Below are 27,283 nucleotides of genomic sequence, written 5' to 3' on the forward strand. Positions count from 1 at the left end.
CTATAATAAGACTAACCCAACAATAGCAATCACCATCAGAACCCCAGCAAGGACGCAGATGCTGATGAAGACAAAGTCACTGGTATCTTGAGCCTTGCTCTCATAGACATCTGCCACTCCTACATCCTTTGGCTGGGACTCCACCAGATTCTCAGCATACTGGTTCAGCCTATAGGAATTAGAGCCAGAGATCAGATTCACAAGGGCCTCTTTCCTTTTAGGCTCACATTGCACTTCGTATTGATGAATATCCTCTTGGTCTCCATCGGAAAAGTCAATGTACAGAATGCTGACAATCACAGACGTGTTGTTTCTTTTCTAAAAGAGGGAAGGAAAGGACAGTTTTTAAAAATAAATCTGTTTCCGGTACGTAAAGCTTTGAATACAGATAAATAAGGCCATTCGAGCAAGCTGAAGGTGGGCAGCAACAAGTGACAAATTATGGCTTTTGGCATTCAGTCCTGTAGTGCCAAGCGGGAAGCAAACCTGGATGCTTTTTGAGCCCTTGGTGGGCTGCCTGGCACAGCTTTCCCAGCTGCATTTGGCTTGAAGAATCGGATGCTGTATTGTGCAAACCTGAAAGGAGACAGGTGGCAAGACGACTTTACAAACTTACAGGTAAGGTGTTTTTTGTTTTTTTTTTGAGGGAAAATTGTGCAGTAATTTTGCAACTTCTCAGTGTGATAAATGGGTAGGCTGGCTCGAAATGGTACGAAGCTTTGTGGATATACAGATGAGGTTTTGAAGTGAAGAACAATGCCAATATTTTTGTGACCACATACTGAGATAAGGATCCACTTAGAACATATTATAAAACGGTTTAAATAGAGCCATGGCGTGCAAATCATTTAAGCTGCTTGGGTGTTTTTATTTTTATTTCTGGGATCACCACCGGCAGAGAAATCTTCTGTAGCTGCCCTAATGAACTATAAAAGAATATGTTTTACAGGTTGTGGTACCTACCTTGTGGATTAGAAATCCTTGACCTTTTGGGCCTTTGGGAAGGCTGTACAAATCTGGGTTTGTTTGTTTTTTCTTTCCTTAGGTTTTAAGGGCATAGGAACCCAGTATAGTGTCTGGGATTGAAGATAATGCATGAGCTGCCTCAGCTTTTGTACTTGTGCATTTATTATGTTTGCTTGTACTTGTATATATGATGATTTTATTGTTTTGTATTGTGTTCCACCCAGAGTTATTTGCTTAAGACTGCTGACATTATAAAGTTCTTAAATAAATAAAATAACATAGATGAGCTGAAATTCACAACATAAACAACCCTCTTTCCTTCCCTGACGATAAATGCCCAGTTTATGTGCACAAAGACTGTACTAAAATTCTGGGGTCAAACTGATTATCGTGAAGTGGGACATCCATTATGACTTTTTTAAAAAAACTTAAAAGTAGCAGTAGGAGGTTGATGCCTTAATTGGACTGGGTAGCGATTAGTGACCCTATTCGACACACTTTCTTTCTCGAAGCAGTTCGTTATCAAGGGAGGATTTTCTCTCAATGCAAAGAAGCAGAATGATCACTAGGACTTCAGTAGGGAATGAAAGGGTTAAGTTCCATTTCCCTGCCTGTGGTGATCCCAAAAATAAAAATTCCCAAACAGGTTAAATACAAAAGATGGAATGTTAAATCTAGTTTGGCCCTCTGTTTTTTATTATATTATTTGAGAATGTATTAAATATAAAGGGAACATCTGGAATTATTTTGTTTGGTAAACAGACTATAGTTTTCCATATAAACTAATGCTTTTCTTCACAATTTCTTTTTTAAAAAATCATTTTCTCAAACTATCAGCCAGAGAATGAGAATGGGCTTGTGTCCTTGAAAGAAAGTAAGCTACAATCAATTTTCTTTTTTTTTATTGAAAAGTTTTACAGTACATTTTAACTTTAACAATCCCCCCTCCCCCCACCCCTACCTAACCCTCCCTATCCCTCCCACCCATTCCCCCCCCCCGACTTCCCAGAGCTAAATACAGGGTATAAAAACAAAGAACAATCATAAGCATCCATATGCTAACAACAATAAACTATTAATTCTATCACCCTCTAGCTCATATAAAATGATTACAAACAATATTAATATTACATATAAAAAGAAAAAAAAACAGAAAAGGAAACTTACTCAAATGCTAAATGAAATTTCTTAGTCCCATATTTGTTCTGGATATAATCAATCCACTTTTTCCACTCCATAATATAACGTTCTTGCGAATGATCTTTCAGATAAGCCGAAATCTTTGCCATTTCCGCCAGGTCAGAAACTTTTAGAGTCCATTCTTCTATAGTCGGCAGTTCCTCCTTTTTCCAATATTGACCTATTAAAAGTCTTGCTGCTGTGATTAAGTTCAGCATCAACTTAACGTCCACAACAGTAGCTTCTGTAATTATGCCCAACAAAAACAATTGCGGACAAAACTTTATCCTTTGCTTAAAGATCTTCTGCATATTCCACCAAATTTTTATCCAAAAAGCCTTAACCTTTTTGCAGGTCCACCATATATGAAAATACGTTGCATCTTCGCCACCACACCTCCAACATTTAGGCTGATAATTCGGATATATACTTGCCAGCTTTTTAGGATCTAAATGCCATCTATAAAACATTTTATAAAAGTTCTCTCTTAGGTTTTGGGCTTGCGTGAATTTTACGTTCCTCACCCAGATCTTTTCCCACGTGTCCATTGTAATAACTTCTTGAATATTCTGAGCCCATTTTATCATACAGTCTTTAACAAGCTCTGTTTCTGAGTCAATTTCTATCAATGCAAGATATATCCGTTTGATATGTGCTGGACCCTGGTTTCTAATTTGCTTTATCAAATTTTCATCGGTTATTGAAAAACCAATTTTCTGATCTTCTTTCCACCTGGCCCGTAACTGGATATATTGAAACCAAGTTTGAACGATCTTCTCATCTCACAAGAGATTGTACGGCTTCAAACACCAGACATTTCTTTCCAAGCTTAAAATCTCCTTATACGTAGTCACATCATGTTTGAAGCCAACATTTATGTTTTCTATTGCGTGTTTCGGTATTGCCCATAAAGGCATCTTGTAATTTAACTTATGTCTATACTTCTTCCAAACTCTCAACAATGCCTGTCTTAAAATATGCACTTTAAACACATTATCTACCTTCTTATCATACAACAAATATGCATGCCAGCCAAATAACAAGTCATGGCCCTCAAGATTTAATAATCTCCCTTGTGTCAAATTAATCCAATCACTTATTCCTGATAACGCAGCAGCTTCATAATATAATTTAAGATTAGGTATTTTAAGATCACCTCTTTCACGAGTATCCTGCATAATCTTAAGTTTAACTCGTGGCCTTTTCCCTGCCCACACAAATTTATTGATACCCCGTTGCCATTCTTCCAAATTAGAATCTTTTTTAAGGACCGGTATCATTTGAAATAAAAATAAAAATTTAGGCAGGACATTCATTTTCACTGCTGCAATTCTTCCCAATAAAGACAATTGCAATTTTTCCCAACTCTCCAATTCTTTTTGAATTTTTCCCCATAACTTTTCATAATTATTTTTATATAACTTTGCATTTGAGGGTGACAAATACACCCCCAAATATTTGACCCTTTTAACAATCTCAAATCCAGTTAATCCTTCTAAAAGGGCCTTTTGCGGTGTTGTCATGTTTTTGGCCAAAATTTTTGTTTTTTCTACATTAACCTTAAATCCAGAAACTTTCCCATATTGCATTATTATCTCCATCAGGTCCACAACAGAGCTTTCTGGCTGAGTCACCGTAACAACCAGATCGTCTGCAAACGCCCTCAATCTATAATCCTGATCTCTAATTTGAATACCCTTAATTTTTTCCGAATTCCGTATTTTTATCAATAATATCTCCAATGTTAAAACAAATAATAAAGGTGATAACGGACACCCTTGTCTTGTGCCCTTCTCAATATTGCATACTTCAGTCAGACTATTGTTAACTATTATTTGGGCAGTTTGTTTTTGATATAATGCCCTAATTGGTTGTAAAAATTTATCCCCCAAAATTCATTTTATCTAAAACTTTCATCAAAAATTGCCAATTCAGTTGATCAAAAGCTTTTTCAGCATCTAAGAAAATTAGCGCCGCAGGGATCTGGTTGTTCCTTTCCAAGAACTCCACCACATCTACTATATGCCTCACATTATTTTTCATTTGTCTACCACCAATAAACCCAGTTTGATCCCCATGAATCATCTGTTGCAAGACCCTCATCAATCTATTAGCTAACACCTTAGCAAATATCTTGTAGTCTGTGTTTAAAAGCGATATTGGTCTGTAATTTTTAACTTGAGTAACATCTTGATCTTCCTTCGGATTCAAAGAAATAAAAGCAGTTCTCCAAGACGGAGGCACCCTTCCCCCCCTCTGAATTGTCTGAAACAATTCCCTTAACGGCTTTATCAGCTCCAATTGTAAATTTTTGTAGTAGACCGCAGTTAGACCATCCGTGCCTGGCGCTTTATCCACCTTCAGTTCCTTAATTGCTATAAGAATTTCTTCTTCTGTTATCAATTGATTGATCTCCTCCTTTTGTTCTTGCGTAAGAACCGGGATGCTAGCATTCTTCAAATATACATCAATATCTGTTTCATTAATCTTCTCCTTAGCATATAGTTTAGAATAAAAATCCACAAAGGCTTCCTTGATGAGATCCTGTTGAAACACAACCTTTCCTTTATATTCAATTTTATCTATGTTAGAAGCCCTTTGCTTTTTCCTTAACCTGTAGGCTAGCCACCTACCTGGTTTATTGGCATTGCAAAAAGTATTATGCCTAGCAAACCGTAAATTAGTTGCCACCTGATCAGCCATCAACTTATCAAATTGTCCTCTTAGCAGGTTAATGACCTCCTTAATCTTCACATCCAATGGGTTCAAAATTAGGGTCTTTTCTTTTTCCCTAATTTCATTCTCCAGTTCTTTCCTTCTAGCTTCCAAATTACGTCTATATTTATTGTTCATATATATCAACACCCCTCTCATATAGGCTTTGCTAGCATCCCAAACCATGTCCATAGAGGTATCCTTATTCATATTAATTTCAAAAAAATCCTTCATCTGCTTTTTACATTCTTCCACATTTCTCTGGTTTCTAAACAAGTTCTCATTTACGCGCCAGGAGCGCCTATCTCTATTGTCCTTGTTGATCTCTAACCAAACAGGACTATGGTCAGAGATAGTTCTTGCACAGATCTTTACCTTCTTGATCCTAGAAAAAAAGTCATTAGTCAGTAATATAAAGTCAATCCTAGAAAAAGATTGATGTCTATCAGAAAAAAAAGTATAATCCTTTTCATGTAGATGTGTATCTCGCCAAATGTCTTGCAATTCCAGATCATCCTTCATTTCAAAAAAAGATTTAGGCAATCTAGCATGACTCGGGGCATGCTTAAAAAAACCAGCTTTGTCCAGCTGTACGTCTAGGACACCATTCCAATCTCCCATAAAAATAAAAGATTTATAATCCAGTTGGGTAACCTTTATATGTAGTAAGTTAAAAAAATCAGCTTGTTGTTGATTAGGAGCATACAATCCAACTAAGAGCATTTTTTTGCCTTCTAGCAGCAAATCTATCATAACATATCTTCCTTGCTTATCTACTTCAATTAGTTCCGCTGTCAGAGTATTCTTAACATAGACAACCACTCCATTTTTCTTATTCACTGCAGAAGCAATAAATTGCGTACCCAACCTTGAGTTCAATAAATACTTTTGGTCCATAACCCTAATATGCGTTTCTTGCAAACAAATAACATCAGTCTTAAATTGTTTTAAATATTGAAAAACTTTCTTTCTCTTCTGTGGTGAATTTAATCCATTAACATTCCAAGTTAAAAATTTAGTCGCCATTCTTGGCGTCCCGAAGCTTCTGGGGCATGTCTGCCAGGACCCCTGTAGCTTCCTTGGGCCGCGCCCCTCCCACAGCTTCACTGTAAGTACGCTTTGAAGGTTCCATAACTTTCTGCTGGTCTTGCTCTTGCTCTTGTCTCGCTCGTCTTAAGGCGGCACGCGTCATCCTCTGCTCTCCAGCAGCAGCCGATGAAACTGTAATTTGATCCCCTCCAACACCATTCTCCTTTGTCTGTATTCCTTCAGCATCTTGAGGCTTTCCCTCGCCATATCCCTTTACAGCTTCCAAAAGTGGTAGGGGGGTTGCTTTTAGCACATTACTGTAAAAATCACGTGCCTGAGTCACAGTAACCAGACGATGTCTTTTACCTTCGTGCATCACCACCATTCCGACTGGAATCTCCCATCTAAACTTGATATCACATTTCTTAAGTTCCTGTGCAAGGAATGCAAAATCTTTCCTTCTCCTTAAAATCTTTGGAGGAATCTCTTTTAAAACCAAGACTTCTTGCTCAGCAACCACAAACTTAGTATCGTAAGCAGCTTGAATAACTTCATCCCTAATTGCTCTCTTTGTAAAGTAGACCACCACATCTCTAGGTAACTTCCTCTGCCTTGCAATCCATGAATTTACATGAAAGATTTTATCCATACTTCCCTCAATTTCAGATGCTGGCTGGCCCAGTACCGCTTCCAAAGCCTCGGAGACCAGCTGCTTTAAATCTTCTTTAGGATTCTCTTTTAAGCCCCTGATTCTAATAGCAAACTCCATCTGATGGTACTGGACAAGGCTCAATTCTCCGTCCATTTTGTCCTTTATATTTTCATTCTCTAATACCTTTACTTCTAATATAGAGTTCTTTTGACTAAGATCCTCCACTTTTTCATCCAAACGTTGCACACATTCAGCCACACTTTCAATTGTAGACAAAATGTCTGCCCTCATTGCTCTAAACTTCTCTTCCATCTTCTCCTCCAATTTCTCCTCCAGCTTTTCCATCTTTTCATCCATCATATCTGACATTAATTGTGAATGCTTTTCAAAAGCATCTTGTAAATCCTTAAGCGTCAATGCCGGAGGAGGTGCAGGAGGAAGCAAAGCTTGCAACGAGGTCTGTTGCACCGGGGAAGCCCCCATACTCTGGAGAGCTTTGGAAGTTTTAGCCTATATCTTCCCCCACTTTCACTTGTTGCACACTTTCACTTTAAAGCTATAAATTCCATTGAGCTAGAGAGTAAAAATAAAGAGTCCACTTCACCTTGACCTCCTGTACCGCTCTGCCTGCTCCTTAATTCTCAAGAGTCTTTCCTTCTGGCAGGGGTGGTTGCTAACGCTTGGCTCTGCTCCAAAAATCACGGAGCAGAGACGCTGCGCAGCTCGGAGGTAACCCAGGCTTCGGGGGGGCTCGATCCTTCAGCCGCCCAAACTTTAAGCTCAGGCGGCCCCGGAGAGCTCAACCCCTACCTGGGGCCTCACCCCCTCCTCTTCTCCCGAGGAGGGGGCTTCAGATCCACCTAAACAGCTGATCGGCGCTGTTTTCGATGAAACAACAAAGCTGCGGAGCGGACAGCCCGGAGATGGCTGTCTTCAGCGTCGCGTCACCACCGGAAGTCAATCAATTTTCTTATATAGTTTTGCATACTATATAGCAGACATGTCAAACACAAGGCCCGGGGGCCGGATGCGGCCCGCGAAGTGGTTTCATGTGGCCCGCGAAGCCATCCTGGAAACAGTGAGGGAATGGTCCCCACTGCCTTGGCCCTGGCCCAGAGACCCTCCTTCTGCCAGAGACCCCCAGATCTTTCCCACTCCTGCCCAGGCCCCCATAGGCATCCTTGATGCGTACAATGTAGAGCTGGCCATGCCCACCCAGTAGGCCATACGCTCTCTAGCCACGCCCACCCAGTAGGCCACGCCCACCCTGGCCATACCAATCCGGCCCCCTGAGGGCAACCGCAATGCTGATGCGGCCCTCAATGAAATTGAGTTTGACACCCCTGCTATATAGGGTAGAGAAGAAAGAAAGAAAGAAAGAAAGAAAGAAAGAAAGAAAGAAAGAAAGAAAGAAAGAAAGAAAGAAAGAAAAAAGAAAGAAAGAAGAAAGAAAGAAAGAAAGAGAAAAAGAAAGAAAGGAAGGAAGGAAGGAAGGAAGGAAGGAAGGAAGGAAGGAAGGAAGGAAGGAAGGAGAAGCAGTAACTTACAAACCTCACATTAAATAAAATAATAATAATAAATTAGGTACAGAGGAAGACCCAAAATCCCTGTGACTACTTGACCAAATGGATGTTTCAATAGGGCACTGAGCAAAATTATGTGTTCTGAGTCATTAGAGATGTATAGGTCGACACCACATATATTTTCATGTCATAAATTACCATATCTTATAGGTATATCCAATGCATAAAAAGGCAAATTAACATTTCCTTTTATCTTCCTCTCTAAAATATCAGAGGTTTTTTTTAATGTGAATATGTATACATGACCGGGTATAAAACTTATCAGGAATCTTTTGTGTGCTACTTTGAGTGAGTTCATTGCCGATATACCAGCATATCTATGACTGATGATTCAGTACAATAAATAAACATCTATATAAGATGACCTTTTCTTCAGTAATGATCATTTTTGACTTCTGCCTTAATTGTCCAATGATATGAGTGTATCGTTGTTAATCTCATGAACATGTTAGTCTTGCAGTTACTAATTATTTGTGCTCAGCTAGCAAAGCAAATGGTAGTGTCGATTGGTGAGGAGGACTTCAGAGAAGAGGATTTTCCTCACCAAACCTCTGAAACACATTCAGTGGCAGATGCTATCATGATCAAGATGTTACAGGAACAATGGACCTTTCTGTGGTTTTCATAATAACAGAACTGCTACTATATATATGGGACATAGCTAGACAGCTCCTTTCATCTTGGTTCAGCATTAGTAGCTAAAACTCTGCCCTTTCAACACAGATAACGTACTTGCGGTTCTGTGCCACAGGTTTCAAATCTTGCATGTATCCGAAAGGTCAAGCCAATCACTTGTGCAGGGCAGGAGGGGACTCCTAAGTAGATTTTATTTCGCTCCAGCTGAGCCAAAGACTGTGTGAGGATTTGGATCTGAAATTCTGTCCTTGTGCAGCTGACATTCATAGGGACAACTACATTGAGGAGAAACAAAACAAAGAAGGAATCTGTGAAATTATAGAATCATAACAAACAGTCAGCAGCAGCCTCCAGAGTTAATGAGCCTGGCACAATACTATCCATAAAGTAGAATATATGCTTTCTTCTAAAGTCTTATACATGCACCAAACTACCACCCAAACTTAGAGATAATAAAACCAAGTTGGTCTACCATGGATATAACCTACCATGTACTTCTTGTGCTACAACTCCCCATATAGTATCCCCTAGACTCCAATACTTTGGGAATCTACATGAATATATCACGCCAGAGAGTTTTCTGCTGACATTAGATTCTCTGGATGTGACAGGATTGTGAAATTGATTAGGAAACAGGTTAGGGTTAGAGTTGGGGTCTCATGATCTCTAGTTTCCCCAAGGAATTGGTGGGCAACAAAAGATTGCTGTTGTTGTTTTTGAAAATATGACCAAGTGTACATGCCTCTGTATATGTCTTTTCAGTCAGAATACTGAACTTAGATAGAAGCATAGAACATAGAACAGCACCCAAAAAATTGCAAAAACAGATGTATTCAATCAAGATCATGTGAAGTACTAATACCACTCTATAAAGCCTTAGTAAGACCATACCTAGAATACTGCAACCAGCTTTGGTCTCCACACTATAAAAAGATGTTGAGATTCTAGAAAAAGTGCAGAGAAGAGCAACAAAGATGATTAGGGGTCTGGAGGCTAAAACATATGAAGAACGGTTACAGGAACTGGGCATGGCTAATCTAGTGAAGAGAAGGACCAGAGGAGACATGATAGCAGTGTTCCAATATTTGAGGGGCTGTCACAGAGAGGAGGAGGTCAACCCATTTTCCAAAGCACCTGAAGGCCAGACAAGGAGTAACGGATGGAAACTCATCAAGGAGAAATTCAACCTGCAAATAAGAACTTTCCTGACAGTGAGAACAATCAACCAATGGAACAAACTGCCTTTAGATGTTGTTGATGCTTCATCACTGGAGGCTTTCAAGAAGAGACTGGATTGCCCTCTGTCAGAAATGATGTAGGGACTCCTGCTTCGGCAGGGGATTGGACTAGATGACCCACAAGGTCCCTTCCAACTCTATTATTCTAATTATTCTAATTCTTCATCAGATCCATGGCCAGAGAAATTGGATGGCAGTTTATCCAAATTTCTCCAGAGGAAAGAGAACATCAACAATTTCTCTGAGGTAGAGTTCCCCCTTAGCAGTGACAAGTTTTGAAAATCTATATATAAAATAGGAATTCTCCTCTCGTATCTTCCCTTTGGATTTAACTGATATGTGAGAAGCTATCAGGATTGTAGAACATTCCTAGAAGGAGAGGAGGGAAGAAGGACATTGATGAGCCTTGGTGGAGCAGTGGGCTAATGCCTCCTTAAGTGACACCAGCTGCCTGCAATTAGTGCAGGTTCGCATCCCACCAGGCTCAAGGTTGACTCAGCATTCCATCCTTCCGAGGTAGGTAAAATGAGGACCCAGATTGTTGGGGGCAATAAGCTGACTTTGTAATAATGCCGCTTGTGTGTGTGTGTGAAAGCCCTAATAAGCAGGCATATACATAGAATGAAGGCTACTGCTAAGCTTGTAAGCCGCCCTGAGTCTTCGAAGAAGGGCAGGATATAAATGGAATTAAAATAAATAAATAAATAAATAAATTGATACATTTCTCTTCTTCAACAAATTGTAAGTAAAAGAGCACTAAAATACTATGTTTCTCTAGAATTCTTTGCATTTTTGAAGGGTTGCCTAAAAAAATTCTCTCTACTAAACTGAATGAAAGATGTTCCAAAGAAACACAAAATGTATAGTATTTGCCAAGCATTACACCAAACATGTAACCTTTGTAGTCATTTCAGTTGCTCAGGAAGTTTTAATATCTTCTTCTTGTGGTCCAAACTCAACACATAAAGTACTGGGTTGTTTTGTGAGTCCTATGCTCCAGTTATATTTTAGAAAACTGACATCATCACAAAGTCTCCCACACTATAGATCTGGAAAAGCCAGCCTTCAGTATTTCAATATTTAAAGTAAGAATCTTATCTCTTTCTGTTCTGATATACTACCAGCCAATGTAGAATACTCCACACATATGCCAAGCGCTAAAGGAAAGACAGCCCTATAAAAAAAAACCTAGTTTTAAAAAGAAGTTATATGAAAGAACAGAAATATTATATTGATGTTTAATTACCCTAAGTTGGTGTTTAATTACCCTAAGTATCTAGTGATTATATCAACACCTATTATATAAAGTATTTTTTTCAAACAGTGGGATACATTATAAAAAAATGGTATGGAGAGGAACTAAAGTAGGACGAAACAAAACAAAAGATGGATGCTTTATCCAGATAATCCTTGTTTAATGTCTGCCATTACAACAGTGAGGGAAAAGTAATTTTACAATCAGTCTTTAAATTTATAACCTTAGCAGGTCTATAAAGAAAAGAAAAGTTGACTTCCAGTTTGTGTCGCAGTGGAACAGGACGTATGAAGGCAGGGCTCTGCCTTCTGCGCCCAATTTTGCCCTGCTGGGGCCCTAAAAAGGGTCTAAAATCACCCCTGAAGAGGCAATGAAGAGGAGGGATGTCTTGTTGATCATGGAGAGATGGCAGTCTTTCCATTCGATCCAAGGAAATCCCTCCAAACTGGCAGGGGAAAGACCGGCTACATTCCTCTGGCTGGCCTTTAGCTGCTGACAACCAAAGAAGAAAAAAGCACTACTTAATACAGCATGTTTGGAACTGGGTGAGAATATTGACCTTTTTTTTTACTATTTTACAACTGAATTTCCTGGGAAAGGCTCCCAAGAAGCTAAAAACCTCCGAATATAAATGGAAGCGGCGTTTTAATTTTATAGGGGACAGAAACATACAATACTGAAGTGCAAGTAACATAAAGCTACAGTTTTGATAAATTTGAGAACTGAGATAACTGTTAAGATTTTCTCTTTGAAAAAAACAATCATTGAGGCAAAGTGTAAGAAATCAATCCTTTGTTTTAAGAGTGGAAAATGGACTTTGATTGACATCGGTGGATTGTGTATAGCACTATAATTTGCTTCCTGGCTGCTTGGTGATTCCTAGCTCAGGAGAACAGCTGGCAATAAAGGAAAATATTTTGGCATACTTGTCACCCTGACTAAAGAGTGTAATTTTTAAAAATTAATAAAACTTTTATTTAAAAAAAAAGCAAAGAAAAGTTGAAGTAAGGCCATAAGCATTGTCCCAGTTTCATTTAGTGACTGTTTTGCCTAATAACCAAGTTGCCAATCTAAGTTGTGGTCACTGAACAAGGGCTACCTGTAGTAAAATCATTATTGTTATTCGTAATTTTTATATTAATTCAGATGCCTATCTCTGTATGTACAGGTACACAATTGTACCCAAAATCTCTATTGTTAAGTGAGGTGTTTGTTAAGTGAGCTTTGCTCCAATTTATGACCTTTTTTGCCACAGTTGTTAAGTGAGTCACTGCAGTTGATAACTTAGTAAACTGGTTGTTAACTGAATCTGGCTTTCACATTGATTTTGCTTGTTGGAAAGTCACAAAAGGGGATCACGTGATCTTGGGACACAGCAATGGCCATACATATGACCAGTTGCCAAGCATCTGAATTTTGATCACATGATCATGGGGATGCTTCAAAGGTTGTAACTGTGAAAAATGGTCATAAGTCACATTTTTCAGTGCTGTTGTAACTTTTAACAGTCACTAAACGAACTGTTATGAGGACTATATACAGTGGTGGGATTCAGCCAGTTCGCACCAGTTTGGCAGAAATGGTAGCTAATTTTTTGTTGCCCAGGCCCAGAACGGACTTCCAGAAGTCACACACACACACACACACACACACACACACACACACACACACACACGAACAATTCATCAGTGGAAACAACTTTCCTCCAGAGGTTGTGAATGCTCCAACACTGGAAGTTTTTAAGAAAAGATTGGACAACAATTTGTCTGCTATCTACATCAGAGATAAGGGAATAGTTTTGTACAGAGATTAACAGTTGTATGGTGGAGTTTTATATCATTGGCAGCAAATAATGTAAGCAGATCATCCATTTAAAGCTCTAAACCAAAAAACAAATAGAAATAGGTCTAAAATTTGTCTAAAATATATTTTGGTAGAAGTTTTTCCAGCTGTGGTCTCTGCTTTTGCTGCAGCGTTGAAAACTGGTAACCACAAGAAGGCCAAAGAAGAATCCCAGAGAAGTAACCAGGCTAAATTTAACATAATGATCAGAACTAAACAACTACATTTTTGGCTCACCAATGTTTCTAGAGTTTAACACCACTGCCAGAGAGATTATACATATTGGGCAGCCCCATTTATATTAAAGCAGTGCTTGGAAAACTTTATTTCCCTTTGGAGTTCATTTTTCACTGTGTAGTGAGCAATCTTGGAATAATTTCAGTCTGTGATCATATCCATAGCACCAGTTTAAATTCCTCAGTGTTGAAAAAAAGGTGCATTTTTAACCTATTCGTTTGAGGGGGGATAGAGGGACCAGAGCAAAGGAACAAAGCCGAGCTGATGCCTTCTGCAAATACATAACAGATGTATCTCAAACTGGTCCCTTTATGAGTACAGAGAAAAGAAATTAGTACATATTCCACGACCTCATACTTTAGTTGGAAGAAATATTTAGAAAAATGTTTTGAACAGCATCTATAGTTTGAGATGATACCACTAATATGTCTATAGAATAATGATCAAACATAATTCTTATACAGAAATAAGGTACAAATCTTGTGTTACATACTGGATATTTTTAACACCTTCAAAATATTAAGACTGATATATGTGTGGATGTAAAATTAGGACAGAAAAATAAGTAGATGATCCTGAACACCTCAACCCAATTCTAAATCAGCTACAAAAATAAGGCAATTCAAATAATGAAGTTGCCTGCATTTATGCGGAACATCTCTGGAAGTGCTCTCAGGCCATAAAGCTGGACATTCTGCTGGTGTGGAAAAAAATTCTATCCAATAACAACACAATAAAATACAATAAAAATGCTACGGTGAAAAGAAAAGTGTATATGATGAGCAAAATCAAAAATGCTCATAAAGATGCAGTTCCTGGAATGGTCAAGAAGGAGTTGAGGCAACAGGAGACCTATTCATGGCCACATAGATTTTTGGTGAAGGTGGGGAAATTTCCAATTACCGTAAAAAGTTCAAATCTAGAACATTCAAAAGAATACCTTTAGCAGTTTCTGATTCAAACTGGAACCTTCTGGTACATTTAAAAGCATGTTTATGTGTAACAGTGGGGGAAAAATAAAGTTGGCTGATATAAGTATACAATGTAGGAATTAGTTACTGTGGGTTTCATTATTCAGTGAAAGCTAATCTCCATATAGAAGCATTCTAGAACCTTTGTGAGCTAATTATCTTCAAACTATTTTGCTTTTCTCTTGATCCTCACATTTTTAAATTTATTTTATTCCACATAGTTTATCCAATAATAGAGCTTACCTCCAAAATATGCTACCGAGAAACCTCGGTTGGCTATATTCCTGTCAGTGTGAAGAACCAACAGCAAGTTGTTTCTACTGGATATAATTGGAGATAGCATTTCTCTCCCACACCACTTTCCTAGCAGAGATGCCTTCTCAGTACCTCCATCAAACACAGCCAAATGGTCATAATCACAACCATCTGTCAGGCTGTTCCGTCCCTCGAGATCCAGGTCCAGGAAAAAAACTTTGATTCGATAACCTAGCGGCAACTGGATGGTCCAGCGACACTTGATATTATTGGGGTAAGAGTGTGGATATTGAGGACTGGAGAAGTTTCCTTTGACAGCAGTATATACCTCCTGACATGCACCTGGTTGCAAAGGAAAAACAAATGAAATGCAATGGCAAGCAACAAAAAACATTCCTTTTATTGTGCAGGACCACCCAGAAATTCTGTCTTCAAACTTCTTCCTTTACTTCAATGCATTTTTTAAAAATAGTTTTCAGACTACTCAGACTTGGTTTGAAGCTATGATACAAGGAATAGAAATCATACACCATTATATTGGTGGCCTAAGCTAAAAATAGCTAAAACTGGAAAAGTGGGCCACTATGAGTAGCTGATAGTAGGAGGCAGCTATCTAAGCCTATCGTTATCAGAAGCCAATGTCAGGAGAATTTTATGCTGAAGTTCAGTCTAACATTGTCAGCCATTCAAGACAGACCAGATTAGGAAACCAAAGCCATTCATGCTAATGCTACTTTTATGATAAGGTTACAGTCACAGAATCTTGCAATGCGTTTCCTCCTCCCCCCTTCTTATCTTCATATTAACTAGGGAGGGTCTTGTCTGAGACAAGTTATTCAGGTTACAGTTTTGGCCCAGACTCAGATTTCTTTCATCTGAGTGTCCCAAAGGTGCTTTTCTAAAAGGCAACTGGACTTTCTTGGGGTTTTTTTCCCCCTTTGAAAATGTTTCGCTTCTCATCCAAGAAGCTTCTTCACTTCTCCAGAGATGAGAATTCCTCGGTTTTGTGCTTCCTCACCACCTCCACCACCTCAATGCCTGTCTCTTAATGTTCATGCTCCTGGGATTTTTACTCACATTTTTTTTGTGGTCAAGATCTGTTCTGAATACAGTATGTGCCACATATCCTAAGCTGATCTGAAGCTTAAGTTCTCCAGAATATAGTAAATAAAGTGGCAGTATACTCAGAAAAAAAATATTCAGCGTACTAAAAAAAAAGATATTATCAGAGGCAATGGATAGTGGAGCCAATGTCATGTTGCCTTAGGTAGCATTGGGGGAACCCTTCTATTAACAATACACAAATTGCTTAAGGTTCATTAAGAAGGCTGGAAAACTTTGAATAATTGAGTTTCATTTCATTTGTTGATTTTAAAAGAAGGAGGCTCTTTCAATGTAGGCAGAATCTCATGTTTTGGGCAAAGAATAGTGGATATTATCATTTGACTCAATCAAATCTACTATGGGCATAGAGCAGCATAAGAAAATTGGGATAAATTTAAAAAGCTAAAAAATAAAAATAAAAAGCTACGCAGGGTTAAATAAACTGTTAAAAATATTTAAAAACATGTCTCTATCTATCTGTCTATCTGTCTATCTATCTATCTATCTATCTATCTATCATCTATCTATCTATCTATCTATCTATCTATCTATCTATCTATCTATCTATCTATCTATCTATCTATCTATCCATCTATCCATATATCTATCCATCTATCATCATCTATGTATCTCCAAAAGTCTAAAAAAAATATTTGGATTTATTTTCCAAGAAGGTTCCAAAATCACTTCATACATTTGGTATTATAATACTGATTTGTGATAAATATTGATCTTTATATCACACCTGAAAAGAAATAGGCCTTGAAGCCTTTGTTAGCAATGTTAAAGTCTGATTTGAATACAACCAACAGTTCATGTGCAGAAGATACCACCTCTGGAGGTTTCGTATTTCCACAGTAGTAACTGAGAAGTGCATCTTCCATTGTGGGCCCATCAAAGATGGCCACATAGTCAAAATTACACTGCTCACTGTGTTCCATCTGGAAGTCAACAAAAATCAGTTTGATAACAGAGTTGGATGTTCCTTGGATGACCCAATGGCACTCAGCATTGTTGGGATAATTCTCTGGGTAATCAGGGCTTGTAATTGATCCAGACAATCCTGTGAGCACACCCCCACAAACATCTGGAAGCAAGAAAACACAATATGTATTAAAATAAAACACAGAGATAGAAATTAGAAAATTTCCTCGGTGGATTCCAGATGCATTCCACCACATCACGGGAAATAATCCTAACCAGGCAAGGAAAAACTGGAGGAGTACAGGAAATAAGGAGTGCTATGCATGGGAGGTAATAAACAGGAGTGGTTTCCATATGTTTGTATGCATAAAAATATGATAAATAAAATTACTGAGAGGTAGGAATCAGAAGCCAGAGAACTGACCAGATTATGGCTGAATAAAAGAGAACATTTTTTATTTATTTTTATTTTAATTCCATTTATATCCCGCCCTTCTCCGAAGACTCAGGGCGGCTTACAAGCTTAGCAGTAGCCTTCATCCTATGTATATGCCTGCTTATTAGGGCTTTCACACACACACCAGGCGGCATTATTACAAAGTCAGCTTATTGCCCCCAACAATCTGGGTCCTCATTTTACCTACCTCGGGAGGATGGAAGGCTGAGTCAACCTTGAGCCTGGTGGGACTCGAACCTGCACTAATTGCAGGCAGCTGGTGTTACTTAAGGAGGTGTTAGCCCACTGCTCCACCAAGGCTCTATCTAACATATCTAGCCAGGATGGAACTGTGGAGTCCTTGGTGCTCTCTGGGTTTGTTGCTTTCTTGCAAACATTTCATTACCTGACTAGGTAACATCATCAATGGTAATTATGCATGTTGGAAGGTTTAATGCAGTGATGGCGAACCTATGGCATGCGTGCCAGAGGCGGCACTCAGAGCTCTCTCTGTGGGCATGCTCGCCGCCACTGCCAGCAGCTTGCACAGGTCCATTAGGCCACGGCTGCCACCCGGAGTGGCAGCCCCACCCAACACAAAGGAGGCAAAGTGGCCAGCTAGCAAGCTCAAGTAGAGGTGGTAGAGCATGCCCACCCCCAGCAAGCCAAAGGCCACCCCGAGCAGGGAAAGCCAGATCCCCATCGGCGCAGGGCCCACCAGTCCCAGCTAGGATTGCGTGCCTCCCCCCAAAATTCTGGCCCTCCTTCCCACCACCCCACCCGCCAGAGACCCCCTGGATCTCCCCCAACCCTGCCCAGCCTCCACAGGCATCCCCCCATAAGCAGCATCCCCCCATAAGCCACACCCACCCCAGCCACGCCCACCCAGTCTGCCATGACAACTGCAGCCATGCCCACCCAGTGGGCCACATCCCCATGCCCCCCATGAGGACACCACAATGCTGATGCGGCCCTGGCACTTTGCGATAAATAAGTGGGTTTGGGGTTGTGGTTTGGGCACTCAGTCTCTAAAAGGTTCGCCATCACTGGTTTAATATATAAAAGAAGGGATGTGCTAGTTCACTAAATCTGAAAAGCACTGGATGATGAAGTGCTCAGTTACCATAATTTCACAATGAAAAAAAAAACTATTAACCAAAAAATTGTCGTGGCATTTCTGCAAACTGAAATAAAAACATGCTATTAACCCCACATGCAGCCTGGCTAATAATAATAATAATAATAATAATAATAATAAATCCTATCTTCAGATTGTTTACTCTGGAGTAGTCATATTGAAATCAATAAGCTTTCCTTCCACATCATTAATGGTTTGGAGATTACAGCTCGGAGTTTCAATGGTTGGGTCATTTCTGCTTTCAATTACAGCAAGACAATAAGGAAGAAGCAATAAAACCACCATGGGAGGGGGAGTAGGATAAACCTTGAAAGCCTTTCCTGTTGCCGCTGACCTCTGAGTGGAAAAAAAATCCAGTGTGATTTCTGGATCTTTTGGATCAGTGTTCATGAAATACCTTTGAGAAAAATGAATAAATGAATGTGTGTGTGTGTGTGTGTGTGTGTGCGCGCACGCACGCATGCACTTACACTCTGAGTGCACTACGTTTGAAAGAAATCATTAGGACTTTTGCATGATAATATCTGATGTTCCCATGATGCCATTTTTAAAGCTTTAATATAGAATGGTAACTGCTTTTGAGGGAAGTTTGAGCAAGGTTTTCAAAGCACTTTGGACTCCAAAAATGACTGGCAAGTTCCATAAACAGTTCCTGCTCAGCTATAAAACTGATGAAGTGATTTTTTTTTGCCATTTTGCCAGTTTCATGCTAGGGTTAGGATTTCAGAGCAGGCTTGCTGCCTGAGCAGTTCAAAATAGCTTAATACACATCATGAAATTTTAATGAAATGTCATGTTACATTTATTTATTAAATTATATCCTGCCCTTTATTCAGAAGCTCACCATTCTCTTTATCCCTCAATCGTTCTATAGAGTAGGTTGAGCTGATAGAGACTTGGTCCTCTTGAGTCCAACATTTTAACTTATGCTCTACACTGGCAGAGAATGAACAATATGTAAATGGATATTTTGGAAATATGTGGCATTTATTTAATATTCTTACATACGGTCTCTTTAAGAGAGTTGTTTGTAGAATTCAGAGAATAAGTACAAACCTTTTTATTTATTTATTTGTAAGGTAAAGGTAAAGGTTCCCCCGCACATGCGTGCTAGTTGTTTCCGACTCTAGGGGCCGGTGCTCATCTCCGTTTCAAAGCCGAAGAGCCAGCGCTTGTCCGAGGACGTCTCTGTGGTCATGTGGCCGGCATGACTAGACACCAAAGGCGCACAGAACGCTGTTACCTTCCCACCATAGTGGTCCCTATTTTTCTACTTGCCTTTTTTATGTGCTTTCGAACTGCTAGGTTGGCAGAAGCTGGGACGAGTAACAGGCGCTCACTCTGTTACGCGGCACTCGGGATTCGACCCGCCAAACTGCCGACCTTCTGATCGACAAGTTCAGCGTCCTAACCCACTGAGCCACCACGTCCCTTTTATTTATTTGTATCCCACCCTTATTATTTTTACAAATAACTCAAGGAGATGAACATATCCAACACACCTCTTTGTTTTCCCCACAACCACCCTGTTGTTGGGCTAGAATAGAGTAGCTAGCCCAGTTGGCTTTCATGGCTAAGGCAGGACTCGAACTCACAGTCTCCCACTTTCTAGCCTGGTGCCTTAATCACTAGATAAACTGGCTTGGAATAATTTATACTACTTGAGTTATTTCTAAGCTCCATAAAGATGAATGGAACAAACTACTTAATTGCATGTTGTTGATTGCAATAAAAATATAAATATTGTAGATAGCAGGTTGCTTTCTAGATGCTTTTGGTAGTTTTGAAGCATTTCCCCAAAGGCCAGAGGAAAAGAACAAACTGCATTCATTATTAAACTGAAAATGTAGTCTATTTAAAGCTACTCAAAGAATAATTTCTTGAGGTACAGAATAGTAGCATATTGCACCTGGATTCATGGGAATTTGTACCTATTTTACAAGAGAAACTTAAAATACCAACCAACCCAAGAAATTATACACATTAAGCCATAGCTTGCTTTAACAACCATTGAATGAATCTAATGGTCAGGTTTGGACAATACTTTAGGTATAACCTATAGTTTGCAGAATCTGATGGCCAAGTTCACATATCACATAAAGTCAGAATCAAACTGACTACATTGTGTTTTAGAGATGTGTGTGTCAAATGCTAGATTTATACAGCCCTCTAAGCATTAATGTGGTTTACTGGTTTTGGGCTTATTAAGATGCATGAAAAGTTAGCAAACCAGTTTGCTTATGCATTGTCTATGTTTCTTTATTGTTACCAAAATTCCACAGTGGGGCTTTTACATATTGCCAGAAATTGCTTCATCTCATCCTTTGTAGAAACTTACAGCTTCTCAAGCAGCCTAAAATGATAGTGGTTCTACAATACTACTATATAATGTAGTAACTCTTAGGAGAAATCCAGGTGAAAACAATTCTGACCTTTTTGGTAAACTGCTGAGAATCCTTGACTGGCCACATGGTTATCTGAGTGAAATATTAGAGTCAAGATATTCCAGGATGACATAAATGGTGGAGGAAAACTTGTGCCACAAAATTTACCAAGCAAATTTCCTTGGTCTTCAGAAACCCCATTGAAGATCTTGATGTAATCAAATTCACAATTATCATGATATTCCAGGTCAAAATGTTGAAAAGTGAGCAGAACAGAGGATCCTTCTGTTACCACTATGAGCCATGTACAATCTGTATCATATGGATAAAATCCTGGGAAATTTGGGCTTGAAATATTGCCGTATGATGCTGACAGAAGTCCACCACATTTAATGCCTACAGAAAATATCAACATTCGAAGAACAGATTAGTAACTAGAACAGGTCACATTCTGCATGTTGTCCCCTCTTGTTCTAAAAACTTGTTAAAATGCCTACACCAACTAATATTCCCAAATAGTTTTTCCCTCCCAAATTAACCAGGCCTGACCCTGATTACAGTATTAAGCTTCAGGATAAAACATGAGCAGGTGAATTTGTAATTATTTAATTCCCTTAGACTGTGCAGACCAGGGATAGATACATTTTTGAGGACTGAGCCTACACTTTTTTTCCCTTTTTAAAATAAAGGCATGATGTCTCCAAAGTGGGCTAAAATAGGCTAATTTTGATGTTTTTAAAGGAATTCTGTGCAGACTCGCACACAATGAGCCTTGAGTGTGCAAGGCTCAAGTTAGTCATTTCACTTTTGCAAAAAATAATATTCTCTATGCCCTGACGAGGAGGAATCTGGAGCTGTTTTAAATGGAGGATTAAAGACCACATGCAGATTGTGCATAATAGATTATATTTCTTATAAATATCTTTTTAATTCTTATCTAAAACTCAATTGACCATTTTTAAAAAGATTTTGTATGCCATTTTTTATTTTTATAAAAAATTCAAAGTAGCAAACATATCTAATGCTCCTTCCTCATCCAATTTCCCCCACAATCACTACCCTTGGAGGTGAGTTGGGTTGAAAAAGAGTGACTCAAAGTTATTTTTACTCATTGAAGTCAATTCCCAATCAGTCTTGGGAATAATTTTGATATATATCCAGGTAAATGACTAAAGATACTAAACATGCCATAGTGTAATGTTCTATGTCTATGCCAATCTTTCAAGAATTTGGGAGACTCGGTTGACTGAAAAGAACATTTAAATAAAATTAGGTAACATGTACAGCAAATAGGTAGTTATTTTAGAGTAGGTAGGTTTATTCTTGATAGTTTCATTTAATTGTTTTAATTAAAGATCATTTCTATTCTGTTTATACCTTACAATGGTTTTTTAAGGAAAAAAAGCAGTGCACATACATACATACATTGCAAACAAGTTCCACCGTGTGGTATATAAAATTGAATTACTGAGCACATATAACAGAATTAGCAACTAGGGGTTACATTTCTTTGATTAGTCAACATACTTAGAAAACTCCTAGTTAGTAATGTATCATTACAAAATAATTTAGTTATAGAAGTCAAAATGATAATTGCATTTCCAGGCTTAACCATTAGTCCAATAATAGACAATATCCTCAATATGTGTTTACATCCCTAACATTTCTTGAAATTACCCATTGGACTGTAAGTTTTGTTTTGCAGCATGCACAAAAGGGCCATATTCATATTTAATTAGAAATGACTCTCACCAAGTTCAGTAGGAATTCACCCTGAAAGATTTGCTATGATCGCAGCCATAAAAATACTCAAATGCAGGTCAAGTATTTTCTTCAAATGCCATTAAATAATTGTACCTTGTTTGATTCTAAACTTTTGGCAGCAATTACATGAAATCTAAAACCCAAATGAGCTATTAGACTCCAATATACTCTAGGTGTTTTAGTTTTTAACTGCGTAGCTCAGTTCCCATTAAAATTTTATTCAACAAATATAGAAGTTGGACGGCGAGGGCTTTATGCTAAAGTAACTTCTTCAATATAAATCTGTTCAGTACTACACAATCCAGTATTTTTTTTCCTGATCCTCCTTTCTTCTCCATATTTTTTCCATTTCCCCCTCATTACACTGTTACAATTTTTGGTACTGTTAATGTATACAGAGTTAAATATAAGCATCTTCATCATATTTTACTAATATAATAATAATAATAATAATAAGTTGGAAGGGACCTTGGAGGTCATCTAGTCCAACCCCCTGCTCAGGCAGGAAACCCTATACCATTTCAGACAAGTGGCTGTCCAGTCTCTTCTTAAAAACTTCCAGTGTTGGAGCATTCACCACTTCTGGAGGCAGGTTGTTCCACTGGTTAATTGTTCTAATTGTTCTAAAGAGGCTAAAACATATAGGGAACGGTTGCTGGAATTGGGTATGTGTAGTTTGATGAAGAGAAGGGTGAGGGGTGACATGATAGCAGTGTTCCAATATCTCAGGGGCTGCCACAAAGAGAAGAGGGAGTCAAGCTATTCTCCAAAGCACCTGAAAGCAGGACAAGAAGCAACGGATGGAAACTAGTCAAGGAGAGAAGCAACCTAGAACTAAGGAGAAACTTCCTGACAGTTAGAACAATTAACCAGTGGAACAACCTGCCTCCAGAAGTGGTGAATGCTCCAACACTGGAGGATTTTAAGAAGAGACTGGACAGCCATTTGTCTGAAATGGTATAAGGTTTCCTGCCTGAGCAGGGGGTTGGACTAGATGACCTCCAAGGTCCCTTCCAACTTTATTATTATTATTATTATTATTATTATTATTATTATTATTATTATTATTATTATTATTCTAACTGTCAGTAAGTTTCTCCTTAGTTCTAGGTTGCTTCTCCCCTTCCATCCGTTGCTTCTTGTCCTGCTTTCAGGTGCTTTGGAGAATAGCTTGACTCCCTCTTCTTTTTGGCAGCCCCTGAGATATTGGAACACTGCTATCATGTCACCCCTCACGCTTCTCTTCATTAAACTACACATACCCAATTCCAGCAACCGTTCCCTATATGTTTTAGCCTCCAGTCCCCCAATCATCTTTGTTGCTCTTCTCTATATTCTTTCTAGAGTCTCGACATCTTTTTTACATCGTGGTGACCAAAACTGGATGCAGTATTCCAGGTGTGGCCTTACCAAGGCATTGTAAAGTGGTATTAGTACTTCACGCGATCTTGATTCTATCCCTCTGTTAATACAGCCTAGTCCTAGTGTTGGCTTTTTTGGCAGCTGCAGCACACTGCTGGCTCATATTTAAGTGATTGTCCACTAGGACTCTGAGATCTCTCTCATAGAAATGTTATCATAGAAATAACAATAATATCAATTCATAAATCAATAATGTCAATTCATTAATCAATATCCTGTTTTTCGTGCTCTTGTTAAGGTTTGATTTCCCATCAGTATTTGAAATATCTTTATCAGTTATGATTTTCTCAATATTAATTACATTTATATAGCTAAACGTTTTATTCATATCAATCCTCCTCTTATCTTCATATTTCCCATATCAAAAGAAAAAGAAAAAATGCTGTCTTAATTCTAAATCATATTTTTCATTATATCTAAGGGTCATCCGTTCTTTTAATTTTATTCAAACAAGTGCTATACACAAATCCACAATCTTGTCACACCCAGAGAATCTAATGTCAGCAGAAAACTCTCTGACCTGATATATTCGTGTAGATTCCCAAAGTATTGGAATCTATGGGATGCTATATGGGGAGTTGTAGCACAAGAAACTACATGGTAGGTTATATCCTTGGTAAACCAACTTGGTTTTGTTATCTCTAGGTTGGGGTAGTCGTTTGGTGCGTGTGTAAGACTTTAGAAGAAAGCATGTATTCTATTTTATGGATAGTATCATGTCAGGCACATTAACTCCGGAGGTTGACACTGACTGTTTGTTATGATTCTATAATTTCACAGATTTGTTTTTGTTTTGTTTCTCCTAGATGTAGTTGTCCCTATGAATGTCAGCTGCACAAGGATAGAATTTCAGATCCAAATCCTCACACCGTCTTTGGCTGGAGAAAGCAATTAGTTTAGACTCAATAAACAGAAATCAGGCCACCAAAGAACACAGTGGCTGGACACCATCAAAGCTGACACCAGCCACAGCATAGAAAAACTCAAAGTAGTAGTGGAAGATTGGAAGATGTGGAGACACTTGGCCCAAAGATTCACCATCAGTCAAACATGACTGAATGGATAATATCATCTTCATAAGATTGGATTTATGGTCCTTGGATATATCCTTTATATTGTGCAACAAGGACAGATTTAAAAAAATATTTAATCTTTTCAGAAGCATCATTTACTTCCCTTAGAATTTACATTATTCAGTAGACCAGCTGCCTGATAGTTCTCTGTTTCAGAGTAATATGATTGGTCTTTGATACTTGTATCTTGAATTCTTCTTCTTTGCTTACATTATGATCCACTTGCATTTCGTTTTGCCAATATGGGCATTTATTTTGACATGAATAAAATTACTTTCTCCATGACTGTGTCCATAACCAGCAGACATTATTTCTTTTTCTTCACCAGAACATGCCTATACCATGTCTATATGAGAGTAGTTAAATTCACCTATTATTATAACACTTTCAATATCTTAGTAGTTTCCTTATTATTCCTTTTCCTTCTACGTAAATTGGAAGATTCCACATTAGAAAAAATCTTATTTAAATTTCAGCTTCATAGATGTGTTTCTCCAGGACATCATGTTCTCTGACTTTATGAAATTACTCATTCTCTATGGAAAACATACTTTTAAAATTGTATTTTTTAGCTCCTTCCTTCCTTCCTTCCTTCCTTCCTTCCTTCCTTCCTTCCTTCCTTCCTTCCTTCCTTCCTTCCTTCCTTCTTTCCTTCCTTTCTGAGGGCCCAGATTGTTGGGGGCAATATCGTGGCTTTGTAAACCACTGAGGGCTGTAAAGCACTGTGAAGCAGTATATAAGTCTAAGTGCTATTGCTATTGCTTCCTGGCTGCCATTTACGCATTGAATGTAAGTATAATTCTCTTCTCTGATTATGACATGAAAGGATAACTGTTTTGACAGTTATTTTTTACAAATCTGACTCTTTCAAACAAAGTCTAATCTGGGAAGCCAATTTAATTGTCAGTAACATTGTGTTGCTTGTCGATCAGAAGATCAGCAGTTTGGCGGGTCAAATCCCGAGTGCTGCGTAGCAGAGTGAGCGCCTGTTACTCGTCCCAGCTTCTGCCAACCTAGCAGTTCGAAAGCACATAAAAATGCAAGTAGAAAAATAGGGACCACTACGGTGGGAAGGTAACAGCGTTCTGTGCGCCTTTGGTGTCTAGTCATGCCAGCCACATGACCACGGAGACGTCCTTGGACAAACGCTGGCTCTTCGGCTTTGAAATGGAGATGAGTTGGAAACGACTAGCATGCATGTGCGGGGGAACCTTTACCTTTTACCTTTACCTTTTAACATTGTGTTAAACTCTCAGGAAAAGATTCTGGGAGAAAGGTGAGAAAGACATCTGTTTCTTCAGAACTGAATATCTTTTTTTAATCAAAGAAAGTGACTGGTACTTCAACAGAGTTTAGGACAGAATTTTGGTGTGAGTTCATCATCAAGATGGGGATTTTTCCCTGCAGTATTTCTTTGCATATTGCAAATATTTAACCATTGTCCTTAATTTTACTCAAATAGACTTGCCTACAGATAGTACATCCTAAGAGATCAATGGAAAATTAGTAAAATAGAAGCCACGTTTAGACTATTGTAAACATAAATAACATAAGTAATACACTAAGTATATTAACTATCAGTGAAATAGTATGAAATAATAAAGTAGTCCTCTACTTACCCCCATTCATTTAATGAATGTTGAAAGTTGCAATGGCACTGAAAAGGGACTTATGATGATTTTTTACACTTATGACCATTGCCTCATTCCCCAGGATCACATGATCAAAATTCAGATGCTTGGCAGCTGGCCTGTATTTATGATAGCTGCAGTGTCTCGGAATCATGTGACGCCACTTGCAACCTTCTTACAAGCAAAGTCAATAGGGAAGCCAGATTCACTTAACAGCCGTGTTAGTAATGACAACTGCAGTGATTCACTTAACAACTGTGGCAAGAAAGATCATAAAATGGGGCAAAACTCTATTGACAAATGTCTTGCCTAGCAATGGAAATTTTGGGCTCAGTTGTGCTGAGGATCACCTGTACAAATGTTCTCCTCTCCTGTCATGCCTAATCTTCACAGGAGGAATAGGGGAAGAAATTTCCAGTCTGTCACAGCCATGAGGTGGCATGCATGTTTCCCATTCATTCCAGTAGGGAGTTAATATTTGGAATCGCTTCCATTTGACAATTGATCACACTTAGGTCTCTAGGCTGGGTTATACACATTTGTAGTCTCAAGCTTAAAAAATGTACAAATATACCCCAAACAGACTGCTGAAATACATTGCCCAAAGTGTGTCATTAGTATGCACAATAATTCCCTCAGCGGCAGCTAATTTTCTGTAGGAAATCTCTCAGATGGGCCTGGAGAAGAAACTTAAGGCATTCTATCTAAAAATTAAGGACTTTGCAAACAAAACTGAGAATGCTGCATCTACACCCTGAAGCCCCTTAATTTACCTGTCTTGGCATTTATTCCATTTGCTGTGCTCAAGAAAATTATGGTGAAAAAGTATTTCAGAAGCATCTGGGGCAT

At 38.6% G+C, this 27,283-nt stretch overlaps 1 protein-coding gene across 1 annotated transcript; it reads right to left on the bottom strand.

The window, feature by feature from the left end:
• Positions 1-27,283, bottom strand: CDCP2 (CUB domain containing protein 2; the record flags this gene model as incomplete). The annotated part of the gene is made up of 6 exons (XM_083361089.1): positions 1-318; positions 8,857-9,035; positions 14,547-14,900; positions 16,408-16,749; positions 20,593-20,940; positions 27,208-27,283. The coding sequence occupies 6 exons, from the start codon at positions 27,281-27,283 to the stop codon at positions 1-3; spliced, it is 1,617 nt and encodes a 538-aa protein (XP_083217215.1).

The sequence above is a fragment of the Vipera ursinii genome (assembly GCF_947247035.1).
Source record: "Vipera ursinii genome assembly, chromosome: 3".
NCBI lineage: Eukaryota > Metazoa > Chordata > Lepidosauria > Squamata > Viperidae > Vipera > Vipera ursinii.